Raw genomic sequence first — 14841 nt, 5'->3', positions numbered from 1 at the left:
GAGGCATCCATCAGGCTGTGACCTGATTGACAGACTAGACTCTTAATGTCCTCAAGTTGACAGGAGATTATGTAACCGCCACAGACACTGTCCCAAGTCAGGAAAAGGGAGTTTCCTCCACATCTCTCTTCATCGAGGAGAAAAAAAGCCTCTCCTATTCTTCTATCTTATTAGCTCCAAGACTAAACCGGTCACAAAGAGGAAGGCCTGGGAGTACCATGAGTGGCTTGGGTCCGTGTGTACTTCCTCGCTGGGTCTATGGAGCGCTGATAGTGCAGTGGTTAGGCGTTGGGCCGAGATCCGCGTGGTCAGCAGCATCCCAAATCGCCAGCCGCTCTGAGGGAGGACGAAAGGGTCTTCTACTCCTGCAGCCCCACAGGGGATTGCTATGAGCGGGCATTGACCGGGTGGCAGTGAGACTCCGTAGGTCTGTGTAAAAGCCATCTCTCTGGGGCAAGTGCAAGGCTGAATGCTTAAACAAAACCAGGCCCTCGCCAGATGAGAGAAGGCTGAGGGTGGGGGCAGGCCAGACTCTGCACCAGTCTGTCCTATCACTTTGCTGGTGACCATTTCCACTGCTGCCGCTCTCCTCCAAGCCACCATTCCGTCAGATCTGGAGGCGACAGACACCTCCCACCAGCTTCCATCTTGGACTTCCACCCCCTATCATCCCTTTCCCACAAGGGGTACCGTGACCTCTCCCAAGCAGCCAAACTTGCCTTGAATCCTCCCATTGCACGTTTGTGCAGAGCCTCGGCTACCTCTGTGATCTCAAATGGCACCTTCCTCTCCACCTCACGCCGTCGTTTCCTTGACTATATGGGGCTTATTCAGACCTTGATCCTTGCCGCTCCCATTTCCTCTGCCTGGAGCACTATTTCCCAGATCCTGCAGGACCGACTCTTCCTCATTCGGGTCTGGGCCAAAGATCACTTTCAGAGAGAACTGTTGCCTCTCTGTTCCATCTAAAAGTTGTAGTCTCCCCACCCCCACCCCTATTTTTTTCTGCCCCATAATCCTTTGTGGTTTCGTCATGTGCTCATTACTAGTAAGAACTGTATTTTTAAAACTTGTAAAGTACAACATAATAATAACAATATACAATTGATCAAGGATTCATGGTGGGGGGGAGGGGAAAAATGGGGAGCTTATACCAAGGGTTCAAGTAGAAAATGTTTTGGAAATGATGATTACAACACATGTACAAATATGCCCGATACAATGGATGCATGGAATGTTATAAGAGCTCCCAATAAAATGATTTAAAAACTTGTTTATTATCCGCCTACCCCATTAGAATGTAAACTCCTTAAGAGCACAGACTGTGTGTGTGTGTGTGTGTGTATAAGGGCTCACCCCACTGAGGCCTTACCACCTGACACATGGCAGCCATGCAAATTACTTGTTGAAGGAATGAGTGGTATTGAATGCCTCTCAGTTCCTAATTTAGATTCAATATTAACTTTGAAAATCTCAGTCTGTTATACCTTCCCCCAAAGAAATCCTAGTGGTATGGTAAGTTACTTGATGGGTTGCTAACCATAAAGTCCAAAGTTCAAACCCTCTAGCTGCTCTATAGGAGAAAGATGAAGCTTTCTGCTCCTGTAAAGATGAACAGCCGTCCTGTTGTGGGAAAGCTTGTCTCGGTCAGTGAATGTCCTCCAGCAAGGCAGACCGGGGGTCACTAGGATCTGATGCCTGAGCGTTTCTCTTAAGAACGGGTGAGACTGAGTGTGTGGGGGTGGGCAGGAAGCGGGAGGAGAGAGTGGGAGTGTGTGTCCATGCTTGAGTGTCTGAAATTCACCAGGAGCCGTTCCTGTGGCTAGGGAGGACCAGACTGTAAAGAATTCTGCTCCTGACTGCAGTGTATATGTTGTTCTAAACACGCTCTAAAAAACTTAAGAAAAACCCCACACAAACAAACCTCACTGCCATTGAGTCCATTTTGAACTACAGAAACTCATTGGGAAATTTTGACCTACAGAAACTTTCTAAGACTGTAATTCTTTACGGAAGTAGAGAGCCTCATCTTTCTCCCCAGGCGCGTTTAGTGGTTTTGAAATGCTAACCTTGAGGGTAGCAGCCCAACATGTCACCATCACGTCACTAAACCAAAACCAAACTCAATGTTATTGAGTTAATGAGGACTCATAGCTACCACCCTTGGGTTTCCAAGACTGTCACTGTTTACCGGAGCAGAAAGCCCCGTCTTTCTCTCGCGGAGCTGCTGGTGATTTTGAACTTCAGACCATGAGGATCGCAGCCAACACATAGCCACTACACTTTCAGGGTTCCTACTATGCCACTTGCTCTCCCCAAACATGCTCTAGAGCAGTAGTTCTCAACCTTCCTCATGCCGCCACCCTCTCATACAGCTCCTCATGTGGTGGTGACCCCCCCAATCATAAAATTATTTTCATTGTTACCTTATAACTGTCATTTTGGGGGGGGCATAAAAAAACAAAAAATAATAATAACTGTCATTTTACTACTGTTATGAATTGGGCAGCTCCTGTGAAAGGGTCGTTTGACTCCCAAAGGGGTTGCGACCCACAGGTTGAAAACCTCTGCTCTAAAGGATTCATCAGATCATCTTATTCCAATGTCCTAGGATAGTATTTTTATTTTGCTTACCCTGTGGTCTTGGGTATAATGGAATTCCGCTAGTTCTGTAACAAGAATAGTGTTGCACTGTAGTCTACCATGTAGAACTCTATGTGTGGAAAAATTCTGATCAGTTTTTTTTAATACATTCTGTTCGAAAAGGTACAATAAAGTTGTATTGTAGAGACTAGGAAATAAAGCTAGCAAGAAACCTTAACACACACACACACACACACACACACATCCTTGGAAACCCACCGGAGCAGTTCACCTCTGCCCTACAGGGTATCTACGTAGTGCATTGACTGAGTGAATGAGATCTTTCCCTGAAGGATACCTTTAAGATCGTTTTCTTCCCACACCCGGGGTGCCTTGGCTGATGCCCAACTTCCAAGACCAGTTGGGAAAAGTTAACGTGCCAGACAAGAGAATGGTTAGTGCCTTGGGGCCACTGGGTCCCCAATCCCTCTCTGCCCCTGGATAGTAAATCCTGAGGTCTCTGGCTTCCTGGACGGATGTCCTGGGAGGCTGAGCTTCCTTACCTGTGGAACGCTACTCAGCCGCGTTCCAGGTGAGAGGGAGAAGCGCAAGTGCCGACTTCCGCTGACTTCAGTGCACAGCCAGAGTCAGCAGCCTAGAGATTCGGGGCCCTTCCCACTGCACGCTGTGATCACAGGCACTCTGACTCGAGCTCCAACGTTAAATAACATGCCACCACTGGTCGCAGCCACTGGCATTTCACATTAGCAATTACTTCCTGGATAGGGTTGCTAGATAGAAAGCCTTTTATTTGCTCACCTGGCAACCGGGTTCCTGTGTACGGTTGCTATCTGAACGAGCAGCTAGAGAAATGTAACATGGTTTCCAGGCAGCATTCAGGGTTCGTGTGAGGTTAGTAGGCATGAACTACTGTGCGATCAGCTAGCATGCTTTTCCGCAGCCTATGTTTAGCTAGGTGGGTGCTGACACAGAGTTGGGAGAAGGAATGGATTTTACCAGGGCCAGCCAGGCGTTAATCAAACAAGGGCACTGGAAATAGAGGAGGGTGTTGGAGGAGAGAAGTTCAGGGGTGCGCAAAGGAGTGATTGTGATTGACCTTGGGATTGACATGCCTGGTAAAATAGATGAGCAGGGAAATGAGAGGAAGGTCCTTAACAAGATGGACAGACATAGTGGCTGCAACAGGGTTCAGCTAGAAGAACAATTGTGAAGATGGAGCGGAACCAGGCAGTGTTTTGTGCTATTGTACACAGGTTCACTGAGTCAGAACCGACACAACGGACCTAACCACAACAAGGGAGGCAGAAATCAGGCAGCAGCTCCCACCCATCTGTCACAGGTAGCTTGTGCGTTGCAATGATGCTGACGAGGTTTCAGGAGAGCTTCCAGGCTAAGACAAACCTGGAAGAAAGGCCTGAAGTCTAGTTCAAAAATCAGCTGATGCAAACGTCTGGCTCACAATGGTCCCATGTGCCACTGACCATGGGGTAGCACAGGACCTTTTGCCCCGTGGTGTATTGGGGTTGCCATGATTCAGGGTCAGCTTGACGGCAACAAGCACCACCATCACCACCAATAAAGACCCAGGCGGCCCTGGGACGGTGAAATCATCACCACATGGAGAGAAGAGCCGCTCTGAGCCAGAGTCCCAGATGAACCCTAATTCCACCGCTAATTACTCCCCGGAGGCTTTGGGCAGCGACAAGAGGCTTCCATTTCCTTTGCCGCGGCCTACCTCACCATGTTGTTGAGGGACTCAGAGGCTCCAAGGACCTTCAGAACCAGAAAGCAACATACAAATAGGGTAGACGAACATTTCTGTTTCCCCTTTTTTCCTAAGGTCAAAAACAATAACAACAAAAAAAACCCTCACTGCCATCGAGTCGTTGCTGATGCATAGCACACCCTCCCTTTGTGGGTTCTGAGATGTAACTGTTAATGGGGATAGAAAGTCTTTCTCCCAAGGACCTGCTGGTGGTTTCAAACTGTCAACTATGCAGATCACAGCTCAGTATATAACCACTACACCACCAGGGCTCTTACGGCCATGGGGAGACTCTTGGAAGAATAAGGCCAAGTGTGCAATGGAATGTCCACTACCATCAAGTTGATACCAGGAAGCCTCATCTTGCTCCTGCAGAGTGGCTGGTGGGTTTGAACTTCTGACTCTGTGGTTACCAGACCAATGTGCAACCCACTAGGCCAACAGGACTCCTTGCAGTGGAACATCGAGGTGACTGACCCTATGTACGACAGGAGGACACACTGCCTGGTCCTCCACCATCTTACAATGACTCCCTGCGCTCGAGCCTGGTTTTGCAGCCACTGCGTCAATCCATCTCTTTGAAGGCCTTCCTCTTTTTTGAAGGTGACTTTGGGAAGACTCCTGACCTGAGACTGTCCTTCCTATCTTGCTTTCTCCACAGAGCGCAAGAGAGATTTTGGACCAAGCGCTTTAGAAAGTTTAGCTTGTAACAACCTTTATAACACTCCCTATCTCCATTTCACAGATGAGAAAAATGAGGCACAAAGAAGGTGTGAGATGGCACTGAAATTAATCTTGAGTTGACTCCAAAGTCCATGCTGCTAGCCCTGGTTCGTACTAGCTCTGCAGGTCCTCTGGTCAGCTGAGTTTCCACCCAGAATTCCCGGAGACCTGATCTCTTGCCCTTGGACCCATTATTTCTGGTTCACTGCAGATCGCTCACCAGCCTCCCCCACACTCCATGGGGGTGAGCAGAGAAGAGAAGAAAGTGGTGCTGGGTGGGTGGGTGGCAGTGGGGGTTGCTTTCTGAATCCTCTCTCACCTTAGGGCCAGGCTGCTTCGCCAGGAGACGGGTTTGTGTAACTGAGCAACGGACGCCTTGTGCTCAAGGCCCTGGACACCTGTGTTGGGCACCGCACCACCCCACCCCTCCTCTGCTCACCCCACCTCATTCTCCTGTTTGGGGCAGGCCCAGCGCTTGCCTCCTGCTGTCACCAAGCCAACAGGCCTGCTCTCCCGGGGCCGTTTCTAACAACACCGCCCCCGCACCCCTCCTCCCCAGAGCTGGCCAGAGAGTATAAAGCGGAGGGCTGGTTCTGCGATTCTCACAGATCCACCCCCTGCCTTCCTTTGAGCAGCAGACAGACAGACAGACAGACATCAGGCAATATGGTGAGCAGGACTGGGGAGGCTGAGGTTGCACCCAGGGTCCCAGTGGGCTGGGGGGCTGGTGTGCAGGAAGGCTGCAGAGCTCTGGTGTCCCTGAGGCTGGCTACCGTTCGGGGTGAGAGGGAGATTTCCAAAAGGGAGGGTAGCCCACCAAGTCTGGGCATGTAGGGGCATGCGCAGGGGGTGGTGAAAGCCAGGGTGTGGTGGCCAGGGTGGGGCTCTGAGCCTCTGCTCAGGAGCAGGGCTGTCTGCCAAAGGGCTCTGAGTGGAGGCGTGGGGAGTGGGTGCACGGAGAAGAAAGGGGGCTTGCTGGCAAGGGCTGGCTCTCCAAACCCAAGTAGCCACCTCAGCAGGAGACTGTGGACTGGGTCCCACCTCCCAGCCGAGGGAAGGGGTCCTTCACAGCTGCCCTGCCCTCTGCTGTGTCTTTGTCTAACGTCCACTCAGCAGGCACGCAGCAGAGAGGGGAGGCCCTGGGAGCTGGGAGAATGAGCCCCTCCCATTTATCAAGAGAGAGCCGGGTGGTATGTGGACTCATTTGATATCATCGACCCAGGGCCCCACTGGGTAAGTCAGAGAGCAAACGGGGCGGAGTTAGAACCAGGCTACTCCTGGCTTGGAATGAAAAACAAATAAAAACCGCCTTTGAGTCAACTCGGACTCTATAGAGACTCTAAAGGACAAGGTAGAACTGCCACCCACCCCCACCCGTGGGTTGAGTAGAAAGCCTCGTCTTTCTCCCATGAAGCTGCTCGTGGTTTTGAACTGATGGCCTTGAGCTTGGTAGTCCAGCATGTACCCACGAAGCCAGTAGAGCTCCTTTGGCTGGGAATGGGCAGCATGTTGCTCCCAGTCTTGAGCAAGTTGCTTAACCTTTTCTGAAGGTCAGTTTCCCCGTTTGTAACGTGGGGTCCTAACAGCACCTACCGAAGGGAGTGGCTGTGAAGAGGAAATGAGATGAAGCAGGTGAGGCGCTCAGTGCAGTGCCTGGCGCCCACCTTAATGCCCCACGAACAGTCGCTAAAACAGAGAGGACTCATCTAGAGCAGGCGTCCTCAAACTATGGCCTGCGGGCCACATGCGCCCTGCGGGGGACATTTATCTGGCCCGCCGGTGTTTTTGCCCCATTTTGTTTTTTACTTCAAAATAAGATATGTGCAGTGTGCATAGGAATTTGTTCATAGTATTTTTTTTTTTGTAACTATAGTCCGGCCCTCCAACGGGTCTGAGGGATAGTGAACTGGCCCCCTGTTTAAAATGTTTGAGGAGCCCTGGTCTAGAGAGCACACTAGTCTCATAACCCTGGAAAGGCGTTGGGAAGCCGAGGTCACAGAGGGGAGGGGCTTGAAGCCAGGGCTGGGGGGCTCTGGATGCTGAGGTCTTTGTCCCCAGCGTGCTGCCCTCCAGGAGGAGTGTTAGCCATTTTCCCAGGGCAGCCCACCTGGACCTGAGCCTCAGACATTTCACATAGGCCAGCTGTTCTGGTGGTGTGTGTGTGTCTGGCTGGGTGGTCAGAGTCTGAGCAAGCCCAGAGGTGCAGCAGCCAGCACTGGCCTGGCCAGGGACTGCTCAGGCTTCCTCCTCACCCAGCGGCTGTTGGGTGGATTCTGACTCATGGCAACCTCCTGTGTGTCCGAGTTGACCCTGCTCCAAAAGGTTTTTAATGGCTACTTGTTTTCTTTCCCCCCAGATAGATTGCCAGGCCTTTCTTCTGAGGCACTTCTGCATGAACTCAAAGCACCAAAGTTTAAATTTTCAGCTGAACATAGTATTCATTTGCAGTATTCCTCCTGGGCCTGCGGGTTTCCCCGTCCGGGTGTGCTGGCATCCCTTCCAGCCTACCTTACTGGCTACTCATCCCAGGCCGCCTGGGAAGTTGGTAGGGCCCAGCCCAGTCTGGATAAGGTGTTGAGCCCGGTACCTTGCATGCCTTACGTCGTGCAGTCCTGGTGGTGACTGTAGGAAGGAACCCCGAATGTCTCTCCCATTTCTCTTTAGATAAACACGCTTCGTCCATGAGCAAGCATATGCCTCCCGGTGACTTCTTTGCTTCTCCTGACCAAGACTGAGAGTTATGAAAAGTCATGGTCACGAGAAATAAAGAAGTCATGGGGAGGGCATTTGGATCCTTTATGGATGTAGCCTGTTTATCTGGATATTCCAAGGAGTCAAGTCACTTGTGTCCTATAAGAGAGTCGATGGCATGCTCTGTGTGTGATGAAGAGCGTTTTAAAATATCTCAGACAGGCAAAAAGGCACACACAGGAATCTCAGGGTGCCCACGCCGCCCTGTGAAAGAACTGGACTCCTTCCGAGTGCCCCCTCCCTCCTCATCTAGCCATTGTCAGGGGCCGTCGGGCTGTCCCGACTCATAGCAACGCTGGGTGCAGCAGGAGGAAACACTGCCCGTCTGGTGCTTCTGCTATCTCACAGTGGGGGTTGAGAGTTCCCCTTGGTTTTCCCATTTCCATAAGACCCACGTCGATTACAAGGACATAGCGTTATTCACGTATCTGTTACATAAAGTAAGAGATCAACAGTGCATAGGCTGGTTTTGCAAGTTAGAACAAAAAGGTTGCTGTCGAGTTGATTCTGTCTCCCAGTGACAGTCGCCTTTCTGAGGCTGCCATCTTGTAAGTTATGACTTGTGGTCATCTCATGGAAGTCGGCTGATTCTACTCCAAGTGAGTCCACTCCATGATCAGTGGTTATCCAGTTTCGCCTGTTGATGGACACATTGGCTTCCACTCTGTGCTGCTCTGTTTTCTTGCTTACCTGTGGAGCGAGCGCCTCCCTCGGGCATGGCTTTCTTCCGCTTCAAGAGCTATTACAAGATGATTCTCCACGGAAGGACTGGGGCTTCCACCAGCACTGGGCGAGTTCACAGCTCTTGTTAAGCTTTAAAGTTTGGGGAAATGTGATGAGTGTGCTGGTTTTGTCTTTAAGGTTTGGAGGAATTACTTTTCAAGCTGAAACGGCAGTAGACAAGCAGGCTTCACAAGGTCATGGGAACAGTCTGCTCATCTTTTTTTTTTTTTAATAATTTATTAGGGGCTCATACAATTCTTATCACAGTTCATACATATACATACATCAATTGTATAAAGCAGATCTGTACAGTCTTTGCCCTAATCATTTTTTCCTCCTCTTTTCTTTTTTTACATTTTATTAGGGACTCATACAACTCTTATCACAATCCATACATATACATACATCAATTGTATAAAGCACATCCATACATTCCCTGCCCCAATCATTCTCAAAGCATTTGCTCTCCACTTAAGCCCCTTGCATCAGGTCCTCTCTTTTTGTCCCCTCCCTCCCCTTTCCCCCCTCCCTCATGTGCCCTTGGTAATTTATACATCGTTATTTTGTCATATCTTGCCCTATCCGGAGTCTTCCTTCCCCCCTTCTCTGCTGTTCCTCTCCCAGGGAAGAGGTCACATGTGGATCCTTGTAATCAGTTCCCCCTTTCCAACCCACTCACCCTCCACTCTCCCAGCATCGCCCCTCACACCCTTGGCCCTGAAGGTATCATCCACCCTGGATTCCCTGAACCTCCAGCCCTCATATGTACCAGTGTACAGCCTCTGCCCTATCCAGCCCTGCAAGGTAGAATTCGGATCATGGTAGTTGGGGGGAGGAAGCATCCAGGATCTGGGGGAAAGCTGTGTTCTTCATCGGTACTACTTCGCACCCTAATTAACCCATCTCCTCTCCTAAACCCCTCTATGAGGGGATCTCCATTGGCTGACACTTGGGCCTTGGGTCTCCACTCTGCACTTCCCCCTTCATTTAATATGGTATATATATACATATATACATATACATATATACATATACACATACATACACACACACTTATATCTTTTTTTTTTGCATGATGCCTTATACCTGGTCCCTTGGCACCTCGTGATCGCACTGGCCGGTGTGCTTCTTCCATGTGGGCTAGTCTGCTGATCTTTTATGCCTGCTTTCCCATGACCTTTTTGAAGCCCCCTAACACCCTACTACCCTAGTATAAGGTCACTATTCGTCGGCGTCTACTCGACGGCAGTGAGTTTGAGGAGCCTTGGTGGCCAAGTGGGTTCTGAGTTTGGGCTGCTAACCACAAGGTGAGCAGTTCAACACCACCAGATCCTCTGAGGAAGAAAGATGAGACTTTTCTGCTTCTATAAAGAGTGACCATCTCAGAAGCCCACAGGGGCAGGTCTACCCTGCCCTCTGGGGTCGCTATGCATTTGAATCGACTCAATGGCAGTGGGTGAGTGTGAATGAACACCCCACTTGGTAGAGAGATTGTAATCAAGAGGAAGACCCCTTACAAGATGGACAGACACTGCCTGCAGCAGGGGCTCAAACACAGGGTGCTTGTGAGGATAGCGCAGGACTGGGCAGTGTTCTGTTCTGTTGGGCACCGGATCACTACGAGGCAGAACCAGCGGGACAGTAGCTAACAATAACAGCAGCATCCACCTGTCTGTTGATCTGTCCAAATATCACCCTCTTCGCTGCCTCTTCTTCCTCCTCCTCTTCTGCCCTGATAGTTGGCTCATAGGCCCAGTGTACTTTCTGCTTTTATAAAACCTCTTCTTTGTCTCTGACCTTTAATGCCTCGACTGGATCCTGCTTATTCCCTTGCCACTAGTTGCTGTCTGGTCATACTGGACTCCTGGCAGCCCCACGGGTGTATCAGGGTTGAAATGTGCTCCACGGACCTTCACTGGCAGAGAGGTTCTAAACTGTGCTTTGGAGGCAACTCTCTGTGGACTTGAACTTTTAACCTTCAGTTAGCAATTGAGGACATGAACCATTCATTCCATCCAGGGACTCTATTCCCTCACCAATGGCCCCTTGTCTTGTTCTAAACAGGAATGTGTTGGCCATCATTCCCCACCAGCCTAATGTGGCCTCCTTCAATGTTTCCCAGGATGCTTAGTCACTAGGCAAGACGCTTAATCTTAGAATGACCCACTTCTTCTGCTTCTCAGAGGGTTGTGGCCCAGCCCCTAGAGCTAGTGACTGTTGGTCCCCAAAGGCACTAAGGAATGCTCAGCCCCAGGGGGTGGGGCAAGGAGAGCCCTGTCCTGCTCGCAGCCAGAGAACCACTCCAGGAAGGAAGGCAGGAACCGTGTTCAGGCACCATATGCTGTTCTCGGCTAAGGGCGCTCTCTGACCTTCGCTTTTTTTTTAGCGCGAGTGCATCTCAGTCCATGTGGGGCAGGCCGGTGTGCAGATTGGCAATGCCTGCTGGGAGCTCTACTGCTTGGAGCATGGGATCCAACCCGATGGGCAGATGCCCAGTGACAAGACCATCGGGGGAGGGGATGACTCCTTCAACACCTTCTTCAGTGAAACTGGGGCTGGCAAGCACGTGCCCCGGGCAGTGTTTGTGGACCTGGAGCCCACGGTGATCGGTGAGTGGCCTCCTCCCTGGATACCGCAGCAAATCCTCCTCCGCCACTGCAAGGCACTACTTCATAATGATGGTTCTCCAGCTGCGGCAGCCAACCCGAACGCCCACACTGCAGCTTCCTGTTGCTCAGCTCCTGAGTCCAGCCTCACCCCATGTCCCTCTTCTTGTCACTGAAGGACACTTTAAGGTGCAGGCAATAGCCCCAGCCTTCAACTTGGATAGAAGCTGGGGCCAACCGGCTTCCCGGGGGCGCTGGGAGCCAGGCGCAGGGGAGGAAGGCTCAAACTCTGTTCGTTGCAGATGAGGTTCGGACCGGCACGTACCGCCAGCTCTTCCATCCCGAGCAGCTCATCACAGGCAAGGAAGATGCCGCCAACAACTATGCCCGCGGTCACTACACCATCGGCAAGGAGCTCATCGACCTGGTGCTGGACCGGATTCGGAAGCTGGTGAGGGGATCTGGTCCTTGTCCGGAGAGGGCTGGAGAGCAGGCAGTGGGGAAAGAGTTGTTTCCGCCCTTGGGGAGCTGTGCCCAAGTCTGACACCCGCAGGACCAGGAAGATTGGGGAGGCCTACACTCTGAGCGGGAGGCCGAGCGGAAGGGTCTCAGCTCGGGGCCTCTCAGCCTGCCCGGCGCTGGCTGATGCTGGGCAGAAGGATGACTCGGGTAAACATGCCCATGGACTGGCTGACAGCGTCATGGCCACAGTCGTTCAGAAGGGCATCTTGTTTGGCCACCGATGTGGGTGGAGGTTTTCTGAAGAATGGGGTCTCCAGTATGGCCCGAGGCCTTACAGAGTCTAGTTTTGATACCCCAGCCCCAAAGAATGAGAATGAGGTTTCCTGAACTGTTGACTCAATAGAGAAGCCCCCTCTTCAAATAACCCTGAACTTACCTAGGCGTGGGAGTGGGGGGGGGGGTATGAGTATGAGACAGACTGGAGTTGGCAGGTGGTGGTACTACATGTCATTAACATGTCATTAACTAACCGTTCAACAAGATTCAGGAGAGCGGTCACTCAGGGACTTCAGGATTTCCCTACAAAGACAGAAGGACAAAGGAAAGAAAAGAGCGGGGACCCCCTCTCTCAGGACCTTGCTTGTGCTCTTTGAAAAGTTGTCCAAGGATATTTCATCTTTGGGGGATTTGAAGCAGTATAAATCGGCTCGCTCCTGCTTGCTCCCTCACTTCACATTCTGCATTCCCTTCCTCTTGTCTTTCTAGGCCGACCAGTGCACCGGCCTGCAGGGCTTTCTGATCTTCCACAGCTTTGGCGGGGGCACCGGCTCGGGCTTCACCTCCCTGCTGATGGAGCGGCTCTCGGTGGACTACGGCAAGAAGTCCAAGCTGGAGTTCTCCATCTACCCAGCCCCCCAGGTCTCCACAGCCGTGGTCGAGCCCTACAACTCCATCCTGACCACCCATACCACCCTGGAGCACTCCGACTGCGCCTTCATGGTGGACAACGAGGCCATCTATGACATCTGCCGCCGCAACCTGGACATCGAGCGCCCGACCTACACCAACCTCAACCGCCTCATCGGCCAAATCGTGTCCTCCATCACGGCTTCCCTGCGCTTCGATGGCGCCCTCAATGTGGACCTGACCGAGTTCCAGACCAACCTGGTGCCCTACCCTCGCATCCACTTCCCCCTGGCCACCTATGCGCCCGTCATCTCTGCTGAGAAGGCCTACCACGAGCAGCTGTCCGTGGCCGAGATCACCAACGCCTGCTTTGAGCCCGCCAACCAGATGGTGAAGTGCGACCCCCGCCATGGCAAGTACATGGCCTGCTGCCTGCTGTACCGTGGAGACGTGGTGCCCAAGGATGTCAACGCCGCCATCGCCACCATCAAGACCAAGCGTACTATCCAGTTTGTGGACTGGTGCCCGACGGGCTTCAAGGTTGGCATCAACTACCAGCCACCCACTGTGGTGCCCGGGGGTGACCTGGCGAAGGTGCAGCGTGCCGTGTGCATGCTGAGCAACACGACCGCCATCGCCGAGGCCTGGGCGCGGCTGGACCACAAGTTTGACCTGATGTACGCCAAGCGGGCGTTCGTGCACTGGTATGTGGGCGAGGGCATGGAAGAGGGTGAGTTCTCTGAGGCCCGAGAGGATATGGCTGCCCTGGAGAAGGATTACGAGGAGGTGGGCATGGATAGTGTGGAGGGGGAGGGCGAAGAGGAGGAAGGGGACGAATACTAGGAAATCTTGTGTCCTCAATAAAGTGCTTCAATTCGCTCAATGTTTCGCGTTGCGTTCCGTCACACACAGCGTTCTCGACTTTCCACCCGAGGTTCTAGAATCCCTCGCCGTAGCTGCACAGCACCTGCAGACCACAGGCATGATTATGGGGTTCACGAAGGAACTCAGCAGCTTAGAGTGCAGGTGAGAAATGCTCAGGATACTGTTGTTCAGCAAGGACACGTTACAAAGTCCCTTCAGGGCGGGTAACAAGTGCCCAAAGGCATGCCACTCCGCGATAAGCCTCCGCCTGAAAGCACTCTGCTCAAGCTCCCCGGGTCAGTGAACCCAGCTCACTGACCTAAGTGCCCAGGGGCTCCCTACTCCACAAGCCAACTTCCTGCCTAAAAGCACTCAGCCGCACTTGCTCTGTGGGTTGGGAAGCCCACCACTGCTTCACGCTCCGATTCCTGGTTCTACTGCTGCTCCTTTCTGATGTCACGCTCTTCCGGATTTAGGAGGTTCGTGCACAGGGATCTTGGGGTTCAGAGGACGTGCTCCACTCCTGGCTGTTGCTGGTTGCCACATCCCCACTCGGGCTTTCCAGAGGGCTCATTTTATTCCCAGCAGGATGGCCATCACAATGAAGCCTGTTCGCAAAGACTTACAGGTGAATCCTGTCTGTGTCTTCCCCAGATCCAGGCAGGAAAAGGTCGTTTGGTGAGAGTTACAGAGACTGACTCAAAGAGCCACATTAAGTTAATTCACTGCCTGTGATAGTTAGGTTTATTGTGCCATGTGGCCAATAGGAACATGGGGGCAGAGTTCAATCAGGTCAAAGTTTGATTGGAGGCCAAAGAGGTAAATAGTTCTGCAAGGCCCGCCTCTGTCTCTCTTACTCTCTGGTGATTGGACCAGTGTGCTGCTGCTTTAGCAGCATTCTCTGCCTCAACCTGTGAGCTACACTACCTGTGGGCCAAGCCAACCTGTGGGTCAAACTGCTAGAGCTTGAGGCTCCTTCAAGACCTGCTTCCCCATGCTGCTGGAGTGTACATCACTTGTTTTTGGCTGGTGGATCCTGTCACCTTGTATTGCTTAAAGTAGATATCCCATCGGCCTGCTTTGATAAGCTCCCTTGCTACTGCCTGTTGCTAACTCACCCTGCTATCTGCTGCCTTGGTCAGACTGCCTGTTTTCCTGAGGGAAGACTCCACTGTCTGCTTTCTTGACCTTGGCATGAGTTGAAGGACTTTCAGTGTGGGATACAGAAGGATTTCTCCCAAGCTGTCTCCCCAAATATATGCCAAACAGCTGCTTGCAAATGACCATACACTTGGAGATCATCAGAAGTAGGTCAGGGGTTATTCTCCCGGAGAGCTATCAACCATCTAGAGCAAGCAGGCACCACTGTTTATCCCACAACAAATCGGGCCCACTCTCTTCTGATAAGGATAGTAGTTGTCTGTTTCCTTGTAGGAG

General features: G+C 51.9%; 1 protein-coding gene across 1 annotated transcript; it reads left to right on the top strand.

Annotated features, from left to right (window-relative positions):
* The first annotated feature begins 5643 nt into the window (after positions 1-5643).
* LOC142424425 (tubulin alpha-1D chain) lies at positions 5644-13388 on the top strand. Its single transcript, XM_075529618.1, has 4 exons — positions 5644-5761; positions 10953-11175; positions 11475-11623; positions 12400-13388. Exons 1-4 carry the CDS (start codon positions 5759-5761, stop codon positions 13381-13383), a joined length of 1359 nt encoding a protein of 452 aa, XP_075385733.1. The 5' UTR covers positions 5644-5758; the 3' UTR covers positions 13384-13388.
* Positions 13389-14841: the final 1453 nt, after the last annotated feature.

Source organism: Tenrec ecaudatus, chromosome 13, assembly GCF_050624435.1.
Source record: "Tenrec ecaudatus isolate mTenEca1 chromosome 13, mTenEca1.hap1, whole genome shotgun sequence".
Lineage (NCBI taxonomy): Eukaryota > Metazoa > Chordata > Mammalia > Afrosoricida > Tenrecidae > Tenrec > Tenrec ecaudatus.
This window is presented reverse-complemented; position numbering and strand designations above follow the sequence as displayed.

Coding starts and splice junctions, on each gene's coding strand:
- LOC142424425 (XM_075529618.1), top strand. Junction 11,176..11,474: donor CCTGGAGCCCACGGTGATCG/GTGAGTGGCCTC, acceptor TGTTCGTTGCAG/ATGAGGTTCGGACCGGCACG. Junction 11,624..12,399: donor TGGACCGGATTCGGAAGCTG/GTGAGGGGATCT, acceptor TTGTCTTTCTAG/GCCGACCAGTGCACCGGCCT.